We start from the raw sequence: 16,043 nt of genomic DNA, 5'->3' as shown, positions 1-16,043 counted from the left end.
GCAGCCCTTGTTTTGAAGAACTAAGGGATTTCACAGAGTTACAAGGACTCAGTAATTCTGTATTTATTTGAAGTTGGGAGACTAAAGCAGATTTTTTTAGCTTTTGAATGGAGAGCAAGGCTTCAGTTGCACTGGATAAAAGTTCTTAAAACAAGCAGTAATGACTTGGCATTCCTTGTTTCATTTCTCCTTGTTGAGCCTTTTTTTCTCTTGTGCTTAAAAGAAAGAGGTTTATAAATCCCTTAGTTATAAGCCTGTTAAGTTGTTTGGCAAGAGTTCAACAACTGCGCCTGACATTTCTGGTCGCAGGAGTGTTGAAGAAGCCTATGTCTTTATTTATGTTTCCATAACCACACTCATTGTCAAACTCTTATCACACTTTAACATATACAAAAATGCCATGTGCAGTGTGCATATACCCTCTGAGTGAGTGGTACAGGTGGTATAAAAGATTTTAACAGTGGCAATGGGATGAGTCATCAAGATGGAGGCTGTTTTTAGTTCTTTCTTTCTTTCCTTATTTTCTTATAAAATGTCACCTGGGAACCCGACTGTCTAATGGCCCTCTTACATGGGTGAGCAGGCATAACGGCAAAGTGCTTTTTAATTACTCAGGGCAGTAGTGTCTGGAAACCACTGGAGAGAGAGAACTATTAGATCAGACAATATTGTGCCTCTTTAAATCTCTGGCACTATTTAGTCTGCTGTTTTATCCATCCACTATCCTCAGTATCTATTTAGATAGATAGATATTTAGATAGCTTTAAAGATGAGCAAGATAGCCTTGAACAAAAACAAACAAACAAACAAAAAAAAAAAACATTATGGACCTCTCCCTCTAAATATAATCAACTGTTTGTATAATCTGTCCAAACAAGCATGAGGTAAATCACCCAGGCTTTTTATGGGGGCTAAATGTGTGTTATATTGGGCTGGAGGAGCCACAGCAGGCTGGAGAAGACATTACACATTGCTAGCACTGCTATTTAAAAGGCTGAGTGGAAACTGGGAAGGCAAGCCTTTCCAGTTGGTTTCTTATTGTTAACCTAGGGAGCCCTGCCATTCAGGGAAACCGGCTGATCTTTTAAGCTGTGACCTTGAGCCCATCCAAGGCCAAGCAGCAGCGGTGTCTGTTACCTCCAGAAAGCTCCCTCAGGAATACAGAGCTGTGGACAGGTCTGCTAGAAGGGAGGCAAGGATTGCCTACAAAGAGGTTGCCAGGTCTCAGCACCACCTTGTCGAGACATCCCTCGACAGACTCAGTGTTTTATTGGAGATATCTGGTTTCGTTTTACACACCATGGCTTGCTCTGGCAGCTGGAAGAAACATTGTACACCTCCTCATTTTCCCTCCAGTTTCCTTTTGTCTCAAAGCTCACAAAGCCTGTTACACTCCAGCTAGCACATTGGCTATGTGTCTTATTCATACGTGATATAATGTCTGGAAAAGATGTTTTACACATGGTTTATGGTGTAGACACAAATTAGTATCACAGCTGCCTTATATAAGCCCTATCTAATGTAGTTATTATGCCTCTCGCTCTCCTCACTCCACAGGTGATATGTTTTGATACCTTTACTGACACGCCTTAACTCTCTCTTTCTCTGGACCTTGGTCCAGGTTGGACAGGCTGAAAGTGGAACAGTGTGGGCCGCAGGAGGTCAACCATGTAGCCAATCACAAGCCGTCACTGACGCAGCCTGAAATCCAGAACAACGAACGCAACCGTGAGACAGACCGAGAATGTACCACTACAACCACCACCAAAACGGCAGAGGAGGAAAGGAAGCAGCATGATGCTGAGCGTTACGGCTTCCAGAAAGATGGAGCAGAGCGTGAGCGTCCACTCACCAAAATCAACAGCATCAAACTACAGCCAGCCCAGGCTGCAGCTCTCACCGCCAACATCAACTCACCACGGAATCCAGCAGAGACGGACGTTCCACACCGCAGCCCCCAGGTCAATGGATCTGGGGAGCAGAGTCCAGCTGACGTGACCGGGGTCCCCCCTCAGAGAACCCCCACCCAGGAGCCAGACCGCACAATGAGTAGGACCAACTCCATGCAGCAGTTGGAGCAGTGGGTCCGCACACAAAGAGGACGCAGCCAGGATGATGACACCAGGAGGTAGGTTTCAAGAAGAAGCCTTTTTTGGCAGGATGTGAGAAACTCTTAAAATTTTGTGCAGTTTATTATGTGTACTCAACATTTGAATGTAGTGAAATCTAAGATGTTCAATCGTCTAGGTCAGGGCTCAGGATCCTTTTACCCCTGAAGAGCCATTTTTTCTTTTCATCTGGTATTTTTTTTTTTTTCCCTGAGGAGCCATAACCCTCACCCCCTCATCACCATGTACCCCGCACTTGCTTTTGCAAACACCCACACATACACAGCCTTAAACATGTTGTTAGTAGGACTAAGCATCTAATTATGTCTAATTATGTTACGTTTTACCAACTGAAATGCCTCACTACTACTGAGTATTGAAAAAGTGTCATTTGGTGCCAAATTTAGATACACCTCATTAACATTAAGCCACCTGCACATGTAGCTTATCGTGAGCTGTTATTGTCTCCAATTATTTGGCAAAAATGTTCTAACTTTCATGTTAATAAAGCCATTGAATTGAATTGAATAGAGAGGGAGACACATTACTAATGATTTTAATTGTGCTATTTTAATTTGTGTCCTTTAATTTATTTCTGTCGAGATCCATATGACTTCTGGAAAACAGACAGAAATGGCTCACAACTTCCCAACAACTGTTCCAGGTCTTCAAAAATGTTTTTTTGTGAGAAAACAGTCCAGTCACACTAACCTGTATTCTAACACATTTAACACATTTATTTCAGCTGTGAAACTGGTTTTATTTCCAGATCTGTCAATCTGTCTTGAATTTACATTGCCAAAAATTGCAGACACCTTGGCTTTAACAAAAAGAGACTGAGCAAGTTTGAAAAATCATACATTTGAGAATAACAAACAAATAGAATCCCACTTATTAGATTTGGCTATTATCATACTGGCTGTTATCATACTGTATATGTGCCTCTTGGATGCACTACAAGCAGATTCAGGGGCTTCAGCACGTATTGCAGACCCTTTCAGATCTACAGAATATTATATGAGTGATCACTGATCCAAGTGTTCATAGAAACCGGGAGGTCCCCTGTGGTTCTTTAACTTGTTTGAATTCCAGTCACTCTGACCAGAGTACGAGTCATGCCAAATGGCTGACAGTCAGTCTGCTCCACAGGGGCCAGCGCTAGTCGTCTTGAGGTTATTCCAGAACAATCCAGTCTTGTCCCACTTTAAAGCCTGTAGCCCCCAACAGCAATAAATTGGAACTTAAACTTGGCATTTGGAAATGCTGATTCACCTGTATCTTGAGAAAGCTGGGATTCTCTTTAAGCATCCCAGTGTTTTAAGAAAGCCAAATTCACATGCAGACTCTCTAAACTTAAGCTTAAAAACTTAAATAACCCCATTTTCTGGCCTTAAACTGTGCAGTTAAGATTGACACAGCCATTAGTGTTGACTTTGTCCACTGACAATTTTCATATATTATTTTGAATAGCAAGACAAGAGAGGAATAGACCAGGGAGTAGACCCAAGAGCAAATCTGTTGTCATATGCAGTGACAGTGTTTGCTAAAGTTACCTTATTACTCAAATCTTATCATCATCATTAACGTGTACAGTGGTAAACAGAACTGAAGGTAAACAATAGCTTGGCAGTGCAATGAGCAAGAGTTGCTGACCCTGCTGAAGATAGGAGACTCGCAACTTTAACTAGGTCAGAATAAACTTGCTCTCCATTGTTCTCTCTCCCTCTCTCTCCCTCTCTCTCTCTTTCTCTCTCTCTCTTTCTCTTTGGTTGAATCAATCAAATATATCTGCTGATGCACTGTTTCTTCCCTGTTTGCCTTGTTCTCTCTCTCTCTCTCTCTCTCTCTCTCTCTCTCTCTCTCTCTCTCTCTCTCGCTCTCTCTATCGCTCTCTCTCTCTCTTTCTCTTTCCCTCCCTCCTTTCAGCTGTCAGGCAGCTCTGTTTGTCATTACTCCAACGCTCCAACCCCAATTCCCTGTCATGGTCACATTACATGCATGTCCTCTAGCGTGATCCTCAATTTCCATGGGGTTACATGCCTTTTTTTTTTTAAACGCTGCTGGGTTTTTCAGGCCGATGAGTATTCTGGCCAGTGTCTGTAAGTCTTAATAGATGCTCTCTTGTTGCCAGCTGCACTGAGTTTGAACCCACTATGGAAGTGAAGCTCTTTATGTATTTATGTATGTATGTATGTATGTATGTATACAGACACACATACACACATATACACACACACTCACACACACACACACACACACACATAAATACAGCCACTAAGTTTTCAAGAGGCAAATGATGGATTATTTGTAGCTTTGGGATGATCTTTCACAAGATTACCTTGTTTTGATTAGTTAACATAGCTAGCCAACAAGTGCTAATGAGAAATCATAAATCAAAACTGAACACAAATAAAATTACTTAAGAGCTTACCACTGACCCCCAGCAATGGAGAACTGGGAAGCAGTCATTGACTATAATAATAAAAAAATCGCAATTGTTCACTTACCAGGCAGAGTTATGGTTAATCAAATAAAATGACATCTTTGGGGAAACAAGAGATTGTGGAAATCTAATTGGCTGTTACCAGGCTTTGACTATGAAAAGTTCAGTTTTGGACAGTTTTTCTTGTCTGACCAGCTTGAAGATCATGCACACATTAGCTGACTTTTCTTAGTCATTCAGCTCCTATAGGAAATGAATGCCTGACTTGTTTGTCATATTGCGAAGTGCGAATGTGTGGTTAATTAGATATAATCTGTTACACCAACTCACCAATTTTGGCAGCTGACAAGCAATGCAAATAAGCATTGCCCAGTTGCCCATTGATCTGCTCTGTTCCGTTCCCAGTCCTTGGATACAGATTATCTTTTTGCTCTAATGAATGCTGGTTACTTTGCATTTAATGGCCATAAATAATGAAATTTATATTGACATTTACTCAACACTGGTAAAAGAGGTTTTCTGGGTGAACGAGGAGAATATGAATTATCTCTTAAATATTAATCATAAAGCTTTATGCTTTTTTCTCTTCCTCAGCATCATGTCATACCAGACATTGCCCAGGAACATGCCGAGCCACAGGGCACCTTTCATGCCTCATTATAGTGATACTTACCGCACGATGCCCAGGAATAGCATGGCACAGCGTGACAGCATCTGCAGCATGTCCCCCTCGATGTACGACCAGGCCCTGGGCCCTTCACCGGCTGATAAGCGACGCTCCATGCGAGACGACACCATGTGGCAGCTGTATGAGTGGCAGCAGAGGCAGGCTTACAGCAGGCAACCAGGTCTCTACGGCAACATGCCCAGCCCTAAAACCATGATCAACCTGTCAGAGCATGCTGCACCTGGCCACTCAATCCCCCCCTCACCCTCCCATGGTTCCCTGTCCATGTATGGCGGCTATTCTCCACTCAGATCCTACAACATGAACAGCGCCCGCTCTGAGGTATCTTCACCCATTTACCGTGGCGACATGAGCATAGACAGGCGACACAGGCCTCACCCTACCAAGGTGAGTTAAGACAAATTAATTAATAGTAATTTATTTTTAAACTGACCTACAATGATAAATTAAATCAATCTATAGTGTATGTGACAGTGTATCTTTGTCCTGCAGTATGCCTACCCACCTGACAGGAGGTCTATGCCTGCAGGGATTCCTGTCCAGACTATCACTGTCCAGTCTCTACAAGGCAAAACGGTAAGACCCCCCGATCCCCCTCATTCTCTGTAGCTGGCCCACTGTGCTGTATACCTTGATCTAGATGCTTGTATTAATTTCTGTAATACAACACATTGTAATTTCATCTGTGTGTTACTCACACTTTTCTGGTTGGGTCTAATTGGACTCCTTTGAAAGACCAGGCAACTTTCACAATAACACCTCCTCCCCTCCCCCTTTCCGCACTCTCTTATGTCCTTCAATTCCTTCCAAGAGGATATTGTTGTAGAATCTGTGGAGGCAGATTTAGAGACAGTACTCAAATATATGTTCCAAGTGGTAGGATTTAGGATATGCTCACTTCAGGAGCTCCTTAGACTTGCTCCATATCGGTGGAGGCTTAAAAACCCTGTCAGTCAAAGCTCAGTAAGCCAGATCAGGCTGTTCTGCCACAGCCATGCACAGCGCTATGTTCTCATGGAGCTGGGAATGTGTGAACTGGTTCCTGTTATAAATGGTAGGTTAAACGATAATTGAAATATGTAGAAAGTGCATGCTGGTGATAATGATAATACCTCAGATGGTCGCTGAGCTGCATGAGAACTCAATGCCAGAATCCAGAAAAACCTCACCCATAGGGAACCCAGTACCACTAAATCTCCTGTCCTGGTGTGTTCTCTCCCTTCCCCTCCCACTTTTCCCTGCGGCACGTCCCTGTTTCCTTGTGGTGGTTTGTCTCTCCCTCCTCCCCTCCCTCCCATTCAGCCGGAGGAGCTGACTCTGCTGCTGATAAAGCTGCGGCGGCAGCAGGCAGAGCTAAACAGTATCCGGGAGCACACTGTAGCACAACTTATGCAACTCAACATCGATGACGACAACCCAAAGGTCAGGCCCTCAGAGGTCTTCCTGCAGGCGTGTGTGTTTTTATGTGTTGTGTGTGTCATGTGTACCTGCTTCAGTCATCCATCTCGGTCCAGAGGATGTCTGTAGGGTCATTTTCACACATGGCTGATTTCAGGAGGAAAGGGAATACAGTAGTTACTTTATGCTGACGGCATTTTCATCTAGGACAGAGCTTTGCTTGAAGTTGTCTGTTCATCATGCTTGAGGATCAGCTACGTCAAGTATGAACTTTTCCCAAAACACTTTACATTTCTGATGACACAAGTAGCCATGTTTCATAACTTGCATCAGACTTAAATGAAGTCAGTCGCTCATTGTATTTGAGCTGTTTTTTCTGCGATGACAGTCGGGCAATCAGTTGATCGAGAAATCTTCCTACTCTGAGAAATCCAGACAGATGTTTGCCAGAAATGAAATGTCCAACTTCAATCCATTGGAGATCTTAAAGAGTGACCAGCTAAGGAGGCTTAGCCCACTGGCGTACGTAAATGTTAATTCAGGATTTTTGCCTTTTAAGTCTCCTAAGATGTGACACTGCAGACTTGAGCATTACTCATGTAGGTCAACTTGACTTGAGGTGGAGAGGTTTGATGGATTTATAGTGTTACAACATTAACATTAACCGACAGCATGTAAGCACTTTCACATTTTTTTTTTTTTTTTACTTCCCTACAATTTAAATTTTAATATCAACGATAGCCCATGAAGTCTTCATGCACCAGCAGCCAGTGCATTGCAACCAAAGATGATTGCCTTGAGCTATGTTCTCCAGTGGAATAGTATGAAGATACTCCCACACTGGATTAAAGATTCTTAAGCAGTTTATTTAGCCGCGGTTCAAACTCCGTTCTTCAGGTATACCCTCATATGTGGTCAAAACATGGCTGAATATACCACTAGCATTAAAGGCATACTTGAGGCAAAAACCATGCATTTTGTATCAGTTGTATATTTGAGTAGTAATGTGAAGTATCCCTTAAATCCTGTATCTGGGAACCGATTTTTTTTTTTTTTTTTTTTCGTTTCATTGTTTTGCTTTCTTGCTGGTCAGAATTTTGTCTGCGCACACACAAAAATGGCCATTCTGGAGCTCACCTTCCAGGTCCAACAATCCACTCATCCTCTTATACAGCATGTCTGGGACCTGAAGTGTTTGCGGCACCTTGACTGGTCCTACCTTGCTTATTCTTTTTAATGCATGACGTGTGAGTGTGTGTGTGTATGTGTGTCTGTATGAGAGAGAGAGAGAGAGAGAGAGAGAGAGAGAGAGAGAGAGATAAAAAGAACTACTCCTTCTCCTTTGCCTCACTCTTCTCTTGCCTTTTCTCTCCTGATCTATGCTTCTGATGCTAGAACGACATTCTGTCCCATCACCTCCAAAGGAACCTCATGTATTTGGACAACCAGGTGGGGTAATGCATGGCCCTGTGTCTTCCTGTCTCTAACTGAATCACTTCCAGGTTTTCTTTGCTTTCTGACTTCTGGAGGTCAGGACTGTCCATTGAAAGCTCATTTGTTTTTCTATTTGATCTTTAACAAGTTTATCATTCGTTAGTTTGAATTTAGCCATGAAACTCAGTTTATCAGCTGCACCAACTGTTAGCAACCTAATAGTACCTTATCCTGTAAACTAGTCATCAGTATTAACAGCAAAGTAGAGTTGAGAATTGTCCACCAACTAGATCCTTTCCATAAACAGTGCATTGTTGCTGTATCCATCCTAGTCCCCTCTGGAAGCTAGTGTTGATATTTGACTCTGCTTTATGAGCAACAGAGCAAATTGTAACAAAACTGACAGTCTTGTCTCTGAAATGAAGCACTGCTGTAAACTGACACATGCCATATTGCTCCTCTCCACACTGAACTAGATGAAGGAAAATGATCCATTAATCGTCATGACTCACACTTTGATTGAGAACTCTGCCCCAAGGCCTCAACTTTACCAGCAAGTAAGGCCAGCCGAAGGCTTTGCTCCTCCTCATCTTCTTCAGCTCCTGTTGTTTTTTTGGTCCGTTCTGCAATGCTCCTTCTCTGGTGTCCAAGTCCTCATGGCATCTCAAGATCAGTCCCCCTGTATTGTTTGTATTGCCAATGCCACTTCATCCATTGCTTTTGACTTGTCTTCTTGTGGGAAGTCATACCAATGTGGGCATGGCTTGTAAAGAGTAGTATGATGTGTATGCTTCACTATTCAGTTAAATCCTTTCCTCACTGTCAGGTTTGTGTGTGTGGGCTGGATACACTTTATTCCCCTAGTTACTGCTTTTTTAGAAAATACTTGCAAGCTTTGGAGGTAACCCAGCTAGCCTTGGGACTCGCCCAAATTAATAGCACAAGCAAATCTAAAACTACCCAGATTGTTGAAGTAGGTGAAGCCTCTCGTGTTTTGTCTGGTGCCTTAACTAGTGGAGATTGGAGTGTGTGAGTTTTCATAACCCTTTGCAGAATTCCTTCATTCTCATTAGGAAAGCCACTTGGAGTTGCCAGGAGGACTCTAATTGGTGTGATTTAATTCTGTGTTGCCAGACTTGTCACTTCTTTTGCACAACACAGCTTAGCTCATTATCCAAGTAATTTTTTTTTTCCTGTAGTAAAAGGAATGCCTAAAGCAAAGCCAGAGGGGCTTTGTGTGGAATGGTATAATGAGAGTAGATTGGGCTGATTATCAATTTAGACATCCCCGTTTTAGTATTGGGAGGCCTAAATATTCCACCATCCTTAAGCATATACCAGTGTCACCTCATAATGCAGACTCCAGCTGCAGTTTAGTTGCAGCTGTGCAGTGGCGCCTTGTTTATTTGCATGCTTTACCAGTCAGTCAGAATTTGTGATGCTGAGATAGTGTGATTTATGGGTTTAAAGAAAACAGATCTGAGCATACTCTGTTGTGTAGACTGTTCTGGTAAGTATGTCAAGGAGGTTTGTTTCACCACACAGACAGCTGTTATTTAGGTTTACTCTCTGTAGCTCTTACCTGTCAACCTCTCCACAACTCTAGTGTCTGTGCTGATGGATGGGATAAAGAGGGCCAGCTTGTGTGTGATGATTGCTGTGACATTATTCTGCCACTTTTGTGACCACCTCTGGAGGTGTAAAAGTGTCGCTGACTTCCACCACCCACCACTACTCCTCCACCCCACCAGCAAACCAGTCTAGCAATAGCTTCATTCCCACCTGTTCAGCTGCCAGAAGTCTGTCTCCCTCCTGCCCCTCAGCACTGTAGTCCACACCATGTCATACCTCACTGAAGCTCCATGAGCTGTGGGAGAGCCTGCATGTTCTGTGTGGAATGCCACCTGGTTCACAGGTTCCACCTGCTTTAACTGTGCTCTGTGATTCAACTGAGAAAAAAAAAGGTGTTCACAAGATAATATATGTGTACAGTATGTGTCCAGGTTTGGGTGTGGAACCCACTGTATGTTTTTGGATTCATGAACATGGATGAATGATGAAGTTGTCTTGAAACATGGAATCCAATGCAGTTGAAATAAGTTCCCCTGCTTTGAGTAGTGTGGCTTTTTATTTCTTTAAAAGAAATTGAAGAATGTCATTAATATATGAGTAAATAAGGTTGTATTTTTGGTCTTTTTCCTGAAGCTATAGTTATGCAAGCCTAAAGGAATATAGACTTGTTTAGACTGCGGTCTAGGTTGTTTCTCAAATGCAGCTGCAATGCAGTCTGACATTAGCACCATGCTAAAACAGTCATTAGGGCTGCCTGTGTTATTTAGGTCAACATTTTGGCCTGGATTAAAGTAACTAAACTAAGACCTGTTTATCAACATTCTTCTGAACATTATAAAGTATGTTGACAGTCATAAGAGAGGTCTGTGGTTAGTTTGTCAATGGGGGATAATTTTTACTGGTCCAGTGCAATCAGAATTCCTTTTTAAAATTTCATGATATAATTTTAAAAAACAGTATTCTACAATCTGTTTGAGAATAGCCAAACAGTTACTTGCCAAACTAGCCAAAATCATGCCTCCATTGTTGCACCCAGCAACAACAACAGTGTGGAACCCAATGTATGTTTTTGGATTCATAAACCACACCCAACCCCAAAATGATGTTTGTTTCCCAAAGATAGAAATATTGGTATTGGTAATACTGAAATATTGACGGTATAATTATAGGTAAAGTTAGACTTTCACTCCTACAAACTCCTTTGTACCATCTAAGATCATCAGTCATCAAAGACCAGAAAAAACATGCTGCTTGTGTTAGAAATCAGTATCATACTTTGCCTGACTGAGTTATAGCCATTACACTGGATCTTTCAGTAATAACAGTGTAGTTTTGTTAGACACAAACACATATCCTGAAGTTGACCACATCTACCAGACAGGCAGATTCCTTGGAGCACTTAGCTGTGCAAAGCATTTGGTGGAGAACAGCACAGCCACTCGGCACAGCCAATGCCCCAATACTGAGTTTAGTAAGCAAGATTGTTTTACATGCCTTCCCCTTGCACTGCCAGAAAAAACACTACATTGTGCTGATGGAGACAAATGGTTGTGAATGTTGAAATGTGAGGCACCAGAATCATCAGAATAGAGGCTATGTTTAGACTGGCTGCTGTCCGACTGTTGGTTTGCTAATTTAGTTTGTCTGATTCAGTGGAAATAAGAGTTCCAACCCAAGGACAAATCCCCCGGCTTGCAGATAGCCCTGTTGTGACACTGCATTAGATCTCCTGATTCTAATGTGTATGTCCATATTTGGTGTGTCTGTCCTTCTGACATTGTCTGTCCCTCCCCACAGTTAAGTCCAGAGGACTACAGAGAACATGCCTACATGTTCAGACCGGAAGAGGTGGACATTGATGTAAGTCCTGTTACTCACTGTTTTCATGACATCAAGCGCTATTCATCTGTATGCTTTACACTACTCCTTTAGTTGTAATCCCTTTACAAGGAAACTGAAGAGACTGGCGTGCCAGATAAAACAGGGTCATGAATATTTTGTTCTCTTCAGACCAAACTTAGCAGGTTGTGTGAGCAGGACAAGGTTGTGCGGACACAGGAGGACAAACTCCAGCAGCTGCACAGAGAAAAGGTAACTAAACACTACTGATTATCACATAATCAGCACTTGATTAAAAAAATACTGTCATACATGCACACAAAGAGGTGGGACCAGTGGGGAAAAAACATCCATGAATGATGCACTGTGTGGTATGTACTTCTCTGTGCTTGTAGATTCCCGTCCAAACCACTTCCCTTTAAATTGTCGGTAGACCAAATATAGCCCAAGCTTTGTTTATTGGCAAAATGAAGAAAAAAAAAAAAAAACACCACAAAGGAAGAGAGGGAAGAAGCACAAATAAAAAATGAACATCTACAGTTTTGTACTGTATGTGCTGTATGTCATAGTCTTATTTGCCAGTTGTGCTTAGCCACCTGATCTTTAACATACTCAACTGTCTCCACCGAGTGTGAGACTGCTTCACCAACTTCACAGTGCTGACAGGCACACAGTAAAAAGAATGCACTGCGAGCATGTTTGAACATCTCAGGAGCTACATGGATGGCCTGTGTTTTTTTTTTTTGTTTTTTGTTTTTTTGTTTTTTTGTGTAGCATAATCTATCAATGAGGTCACTAAAGTGAACTTATCTAGCTGATACAGTGACATGTATATTACACATTGATACTGTGTGTGTCCTTGTGTGTTTAATGTGTTTAATGCATGTTTCTCCAGCACACCCTTGAGACGGCCCTGCTATCAGCCAGTCAGGAGATAGAGATGGGCTCTGATAACCCGGCTGCCATGCAGAGTGTCATCCAGCAGAGAGATGTACTGCAGAGTGGCCTCCTCAGCACCTGCAGAGAGCTCAGCAGAGTTGCTGCTGTAAGTCACACATACACACACACTCAAGGTCTCTTTCTTGTTTTATCAGAGTACAGTTGACAAAGTGTTTCTTTGTTCCTCACCAGGAGTTAGAGCGGTCATGGAGTGAGTATGACAAGCTGGAAGGAGATGTGACTCTGGCCAAGAACAACCTGCTGGAGCAGCTAGAAGCCCTGGGAAGCCCTCAGGTAGGATTAGTCTTCAAACTGAAGCTGCACTAGTTTCATCCTGCACTGCTTCTGCTGTCTTACATTGACCAAGGTATCACAGTCTGACCTCACAATGTGTCAAATTGCATATCAAGCAAACTACAGCTCATATAGAGCATACAGTAACTACATATGCTCCAATATTCAGTACCTTCCCACCCATAATGTCGATACTGATATGCATTTTTGTAAGACTCATGTTAAAAGCACAGGTACAAACTTAGGTTAAGTTAAACAGTCTTTTTAAACAAAAGACCATGTTAGTTTGTGACACACTCCTTCAGAAAAAAGGGTCACACAAATGTCAGTTTCACAATCAGCCAGATTCTGATGATAAAAATAAAATTGGACCAATAAAAAGATTCACCTCAACATTCAGTCATCCTTTTGGTCAGCATGCTCTGTTTGACTTTAGCAGAAAACCTGAGACCGTTTCTAGGCACTTCAGCTGTATTGCTGAGTTATGTAACAGAGCTCAGTGCAACATGGGGGGTGATTGATGACTGTAGCTATGGTAGGGCAGGTCTTAATTAAATCTGTCTTTTATCTTGCAATTCAACATGAGACAGGTGTAGAGACAGAGAGAGACAGTGTTCTAACTTTTATTCCTGGAGGAGACTGAGTCAGAGCCTAGGCTTTCCATGCTGAGATGGAAGTGAGAGGGCCAGCAGGGAGCCTGAGCAGCCTCAACCTGAGTGCCCTTCACACACAGACAAACCTGTCATCAGGAGGCAGGGTATAATTACCTGGCCCTTTCTCTGGCTCTCCCTTTGTCTCTCTCATCTCTCCCTCTCTTCATCTCTCTCCTCTTGCTGCCTGGGCCGTAATTGCTCTCGCACACAGCAGCTTTTCAAGGTCCGAGCATGACTTCACACCTCAATAGATCCATTACTCCCCTCCCCCAATAACAACAACCACAACCACAACAACAACAACCACAACAACATCAACATCACACTTAGTTGTCTTTCATTTTCTTTGTTCTGCCTTTTGCTTGCCCCTTGTGGATGTTATCCTTGGAGCTCAACAGTAAATGTTCAGTAGTCTATGTGAGTTCAGCTGTGGATATGTGCATATGTCTATTTATTTGTGTGCACCTAGACGGAGCCTCCCAGTCAGCAGCATGTCCACATCCAAAAAGAGCTGTGGAGGATCCAGGATGTGATGGAGGCCCTTAGTAAACACAAAGCCCAAAGGAATGCTTTTGATGGTACGAGCTTCTATGGATCCAGGTCCTTCTCCAACAAGCACAAGAATGAGGTGAGACTTCACTCACAGAACAACAACAAAAAAAAAATGTATATATGCAGTTGGTCATACAGTTCTCTTTACCCAGGCCTCTTTTAGTTGTCTTGATCGTGTTCAGCGTTATTTGTATTGCGAAATGACACTGCTGTCAGCCCTGCATGTGCAGCGTGTGGCGTGGGATCTGAATGAATGTGTCAGTCACCTTGTAACAGACTGTGAAGCTGTCTCTGGCTAATCGGCTGTGCTCAGCCTGTGGGACAAAACTGCCCTGTACCAGATGGCTGTTGCCCTGAGCGGGCATGGTGGTGCCATGTGTCACCTTGCCTCCTGTCCTGTCATGCCCTGTGTGATCCCCAGGAGGAGGACTTGGTGCCCCCACGGCCACCCCTACCTCAGTCTTATGAGCCTAACCCCCCAACCGTGCCCCCACTGCCCCTCCATGCTGGCGTGCGCCCTTCAACACTCCACAGGCCAGACGACAGAAAGGCAAATCAAAGGAATGGCGCACACAGTGTAAGCTTGTTGACCTGCTGACCTCCAGGTCAACTCTGTCTTCAGCTCTGTCATCATTCGTCATCACCCCCTGCAGTGGTTTTCACTTTCATTTTGATGGCCATCTCATGTCTGTTGGGTTGTATTTGGTTGGATTTTATCTTTCCATTTGATTGATGTGCCATCTCCATCATCAGTTTTATTCAACCACTAGTTGAATGAAGCACCATCCACATTCTTTTATTTTATTTTAGGGACATTTTGTTTCCTTTTTGTATTGAAAGGTATTGTTTTTTGTTGTTGTTGTTGTTGTTTTTTGTAAGTTGATTGCATTTCCTAGTAGCTTTTGTTGTGTCCTGTCATCACTTACAAAGACGAATTTTAAATCAAATGTGTCTGTTTGCTGGTGAGTTTTTTGTTTGGCTGTAATGCTGTGTGATTTTAACTGACACATAACACTTGTCGTACAAACTGCTATATCCATTTATCACTATACTTGAAAAAGCCTTTCTGACAAACGTTTTAGTCTTCTCTTAGTCTTCTGTGTATTCACGTTCTGTTCCCAGGCCTCTTCCTTGTGCCTTGCTTTTAAAAAAGGGGACTTATATGTCTCTACAGTACCCAAATAAATAAACTTTTTGTATATCTTGTATAGCTTTTGTATATCCATTTATCTGTCAGATTGTCAGCTGTAAATGGAGTTACTTAAAGGATAATTCTGCCTATTATCATCCTTGACTTCATTTCCAAGTTACTGTATACGCCATTGGGACTGATTGATTGTGTTTAAAACTTCATCACGGTAGAGCTTTAGTACATCCTGGTTGCTCTGCAATACACAAAAACATGTTTTTTTAAAAATAATACCATCGACACTGCAAAGTCCAAGCCAATTTCTGAATATCCAGTTTTATGGCAACTAGATGGGCAATGGCTGTTAACCATGAGATGCTCTATGAATACAAGAGCATGTGAGCAGAGTGAGGTGCACAAATTCACAAATTCTCTGCTCAAAAGAAGCTGTGACTCTTCTCTGGTGTCACTCAACCAGTCTCTATGCAAGCCCCCACTCGGCTCAGACTTGGAGTAATTATGTTTGTCATCAGTTGTGTGAATCAAGTAATAATCATAGCTTATTTTCGATAGGGACATTGTTTAGTCAGTAACATTTAGGCTAAAAGTCTTCTATGATTGTATCCATTCAAAACCCTTACTCACACAGGAGAGCAGGGAATTGTAATAGAAAGATTTGGACTCAATTGCAAAGAAGACACAAAGGCGTATATGTGTGTTTATTTATACTGGCTCTGTTAAAAAATCAACAACAAAAAAACTAACATGGCATTCTGGGAAATACAAACTGCCTACTCCCCAAGGTGTTAATATCAACCTTGTAGCGGTAGAGGTAGGATATATGGAAACGCTGGTCGGCAGTTGACACATGTACACAAATTGTGTTTGTGAGTGCCAACACACAGCAGCAAATCCACTTATGTTGGTGGTCCAATGTATGAAAAATCACAGTCACTTCTGCATTAATATAATCAGACTTACTCAAAAAGTAAGA

General features: G+C 42.4%; 1 protein-coding gene across 5 annotated transcripts in view; it reads left to right on the top strand.

Moving 5' to 3' along the window:
- The window catches only part of LOC115360856 (pleckstrin homology domain-containing family A member 5-like), a 90,187-nt gene that overhangs the window by 67,060 nt on the left and 7,084 nt on the right, over positions 1-16,043 (top strand). For 3 of the 5 annotated variants that reach the window (XM_030054014.1, XM_030054013.1, XM_030054016.1), the window contains 9 exons: positions 1,622-2,128; positions 5,146-5,626; positions 5,732-5,815; positions 11,441-11,503; positions 11,654-11,734; positions 12,378-12,527; positions 12,614-12,715; positions 13,838-13,996; positions 14,342-14,497. In XM_030054014.1, the coding sequence (XP_029909874.1) occupies positions 1,622-2,128; positions 5,146-5,626; positions 5,732-5,815; positions 11,441-11,503; positions 11,654-11,734; positions 12,378-12,527; positions 12,614-12,715; positions 13,838-13,996; positions 14,342-14,497 (1,783 nt within the window). Of the gene's footprint in view, positions 1-1,621; positions 2,129-5,145; positions 5,627-5,731; positions 5,816-6,541; positions 6,662-8,032; positions 8,087-8,547; positions 8,629-11,440; positions 11,504-11,653; positions 11,735-12,377; positions 12,528-12,613; positions 12,716-13,837; positions 13,997-14,341; positions 14,498-16,043 lie in introns of all 5 variants that reach the window. The other 2 variants (XM_030054017.1, XM_030054015.1) reach the window with 2 other exon arrangements.

The sequence above is a fragment of the Myripristis murdjan genome, chromosome 6 (assembly GCF_902150065.1).
Source record: "Myripristis murdjan chromosome 6, fMyrMur1.1, whole genome shotgun sequence".
In the NCBI taxonomy this organism is placed as follows: Eukaryota; Metazoa; Chordata; class Actinopteri; order Holocentriformes; family Holocentridae; genus Myripristis; species Myripristis murdjan.
This window is presented reverse-complemented; position numbering and strand designations above follow the sequence as displayed.